The 1577-nt window shown below is 37.9% G+C and overlaps 1 protein-coding gene across 1 annotated transcript; it reads right to left on the bottom strand.

The window, feature by feature from the left end:
- Nucleotides 1-231: 231 nt before the first annotated feature.
- Nucleotides 232-667, bottom strand: LOC102198705 (sepiapterin reductase). Its single transcript, XM_005755789.2, has one exon. The coding sequence runs from the start codon at nucleotides 650-652 to the stop codon at nucleotides 293-295; it is 360 nt and encodes a 119-aa protein (XP_005755846.1). The 5' UTR covers nucleotides 653-667; the 3' UTR covers nucleotides 232-292.
- Nucleotides 668-1577: the final 910 nt, after the last annotated feature.

Below are 1577 nucleotides of genomic sequence, written 5' to 3' on the forward strand. Positions count from 1 at the left end.
AAAAACCACATTTAAAAACATTTAAAACTTATTTTAAAATTTTAATTTTGTCCTTTTTCACAATGAATTCATTTTATTTTGTTTACAGTCTGAATTTTATTTTATTTTTTTAAATTTTTTATACTATTCAGCTAAAAGCCATGGAAGTATTTTATTAAACCCACATTCGTAATCTGTGTCCTCACATCCTTCAGTTTGATTTGAATTTTGACCCTTTCAGCCCTCCATACTCACATCTGAAGTATTTTGCCTTCAGTGAGCTTCTTGTCTTTTCATGGAAAACCGAACCAGCTCAGCAGGCCACGCCCCCTGCCTCACCTGGTGAATAGCTGAGCACCCGGACGTCCGGCTCCTCCAGTGCCAGCACCTGGAACATCATGTCCCGGGCAGCCTTCCCAGTGCAGTAGAGCGCCCAGGATGGGAAAGGCTTGATGGCGCAGAGTGAGCTGATGTTCACCACGGTGCGCCTCAGACCTGGGCGCTGCGGGAATGCCTGCAGCACCCGGGCGGTGAGGCACCAGGCGGAGCTCACGTTAAGCGACAGGTACGAGTCCACCTCGGCGAGGTCGCTGAAACTCACAGCGAAGCGTGACACGTCACCCAGAGAGGCTGGAGGAGGTGAGGTAATGAAGGTCAGAGGTGAAACCAGCATGAATCACAGAGGTTTAAAGAGTTCATGCATTAAAACATCAGGAAGCAGAAACATTAAAATTCATTTGGATTATTTAACAAAATCAATAACAACATGTTCAAAAAAAAAGTGATTAGGAAGAAGCAAAAACTTACAGAATCCCCCCAACATTCCACCCTTTAGCATCCAGTAATCATAACAGGGACTTGATAAAAGACTATGAAGAGGGGGTTTAAAAGCAATCAATTTTGAAATAATGAATGGCATATTAAAGATTAATTGGCTCCGATCTTTCTTAAAAAATGATAATGAGATCTGGTTCTTGATACCATCTCTTATTTTCAACAAAGTTGGGGGGATCCAATTCCTTTTAGTATGTGATTTTGAAATGTCTAAACTACCCATAAAACTTTCCAAATTTCATCAACAAGTTTTGTTAAATTGGAAATTAATGTTTAAAAATAACTTTAGTCCCCACAACGTTACATTGTGGAATAATAGGGTGATATTGAATCGGGGGAAATCTATGTTTGTGGAAGAATGGATGACAAAATAAATTTGGTCTGTGACACATAATGGATGGAAATGGAGATATACTTGAATTAAACAGGCATAATGAGAAATATGACATGAGTTGCTCGTTCGAGTTCTATAAAAAGGTTTCACAGAATATCCCAATAGTCCTTGTAAATACGATAAAGAACAATTTTTCAAATATACCGACTCCAAATTTACATAAAATTAAACTAGATGGACTTGACTTGGTTAATGAAACATGCAATAATCAATTTAGATTATAACAAATCTGAGATCTCGTTGATCAGAACCAAATATTTAAAATTTCCAATTCCCCCAAATTTAAAGAAGTCCATTTTAGAACTACAAAAAATATTTACCCCTCCAATGAATTGATGAGAGACAGATTTAAATTTGTGTTAGACAACTG

Source organism: Pundamilia nyererei, unplaced genomic scaffold (assembly GCF_000239375.1).
Source record: "Pundamilia nyererei isolate P.nyererei 1_Seehausen unplaced genomic scaffold, PunNye1.0 scaffold03246, whole genome shotgun sequence".
Lineage (NCBI taxonomy): Eukaryota > Metazoa > Chordata > Actinopteri > Cichliformes > Cichlidae > Pundamilia > Pundamilia nyererei.

Coding starts and splice junctions, on each gene's coding strand:
- LOC102198705 (XM_005755789.2), bottom strand. CDS start 652: ATGCTGGTTTCACCTCTGACCTTCATTACCTCACCTCCTCCAGCCTCT.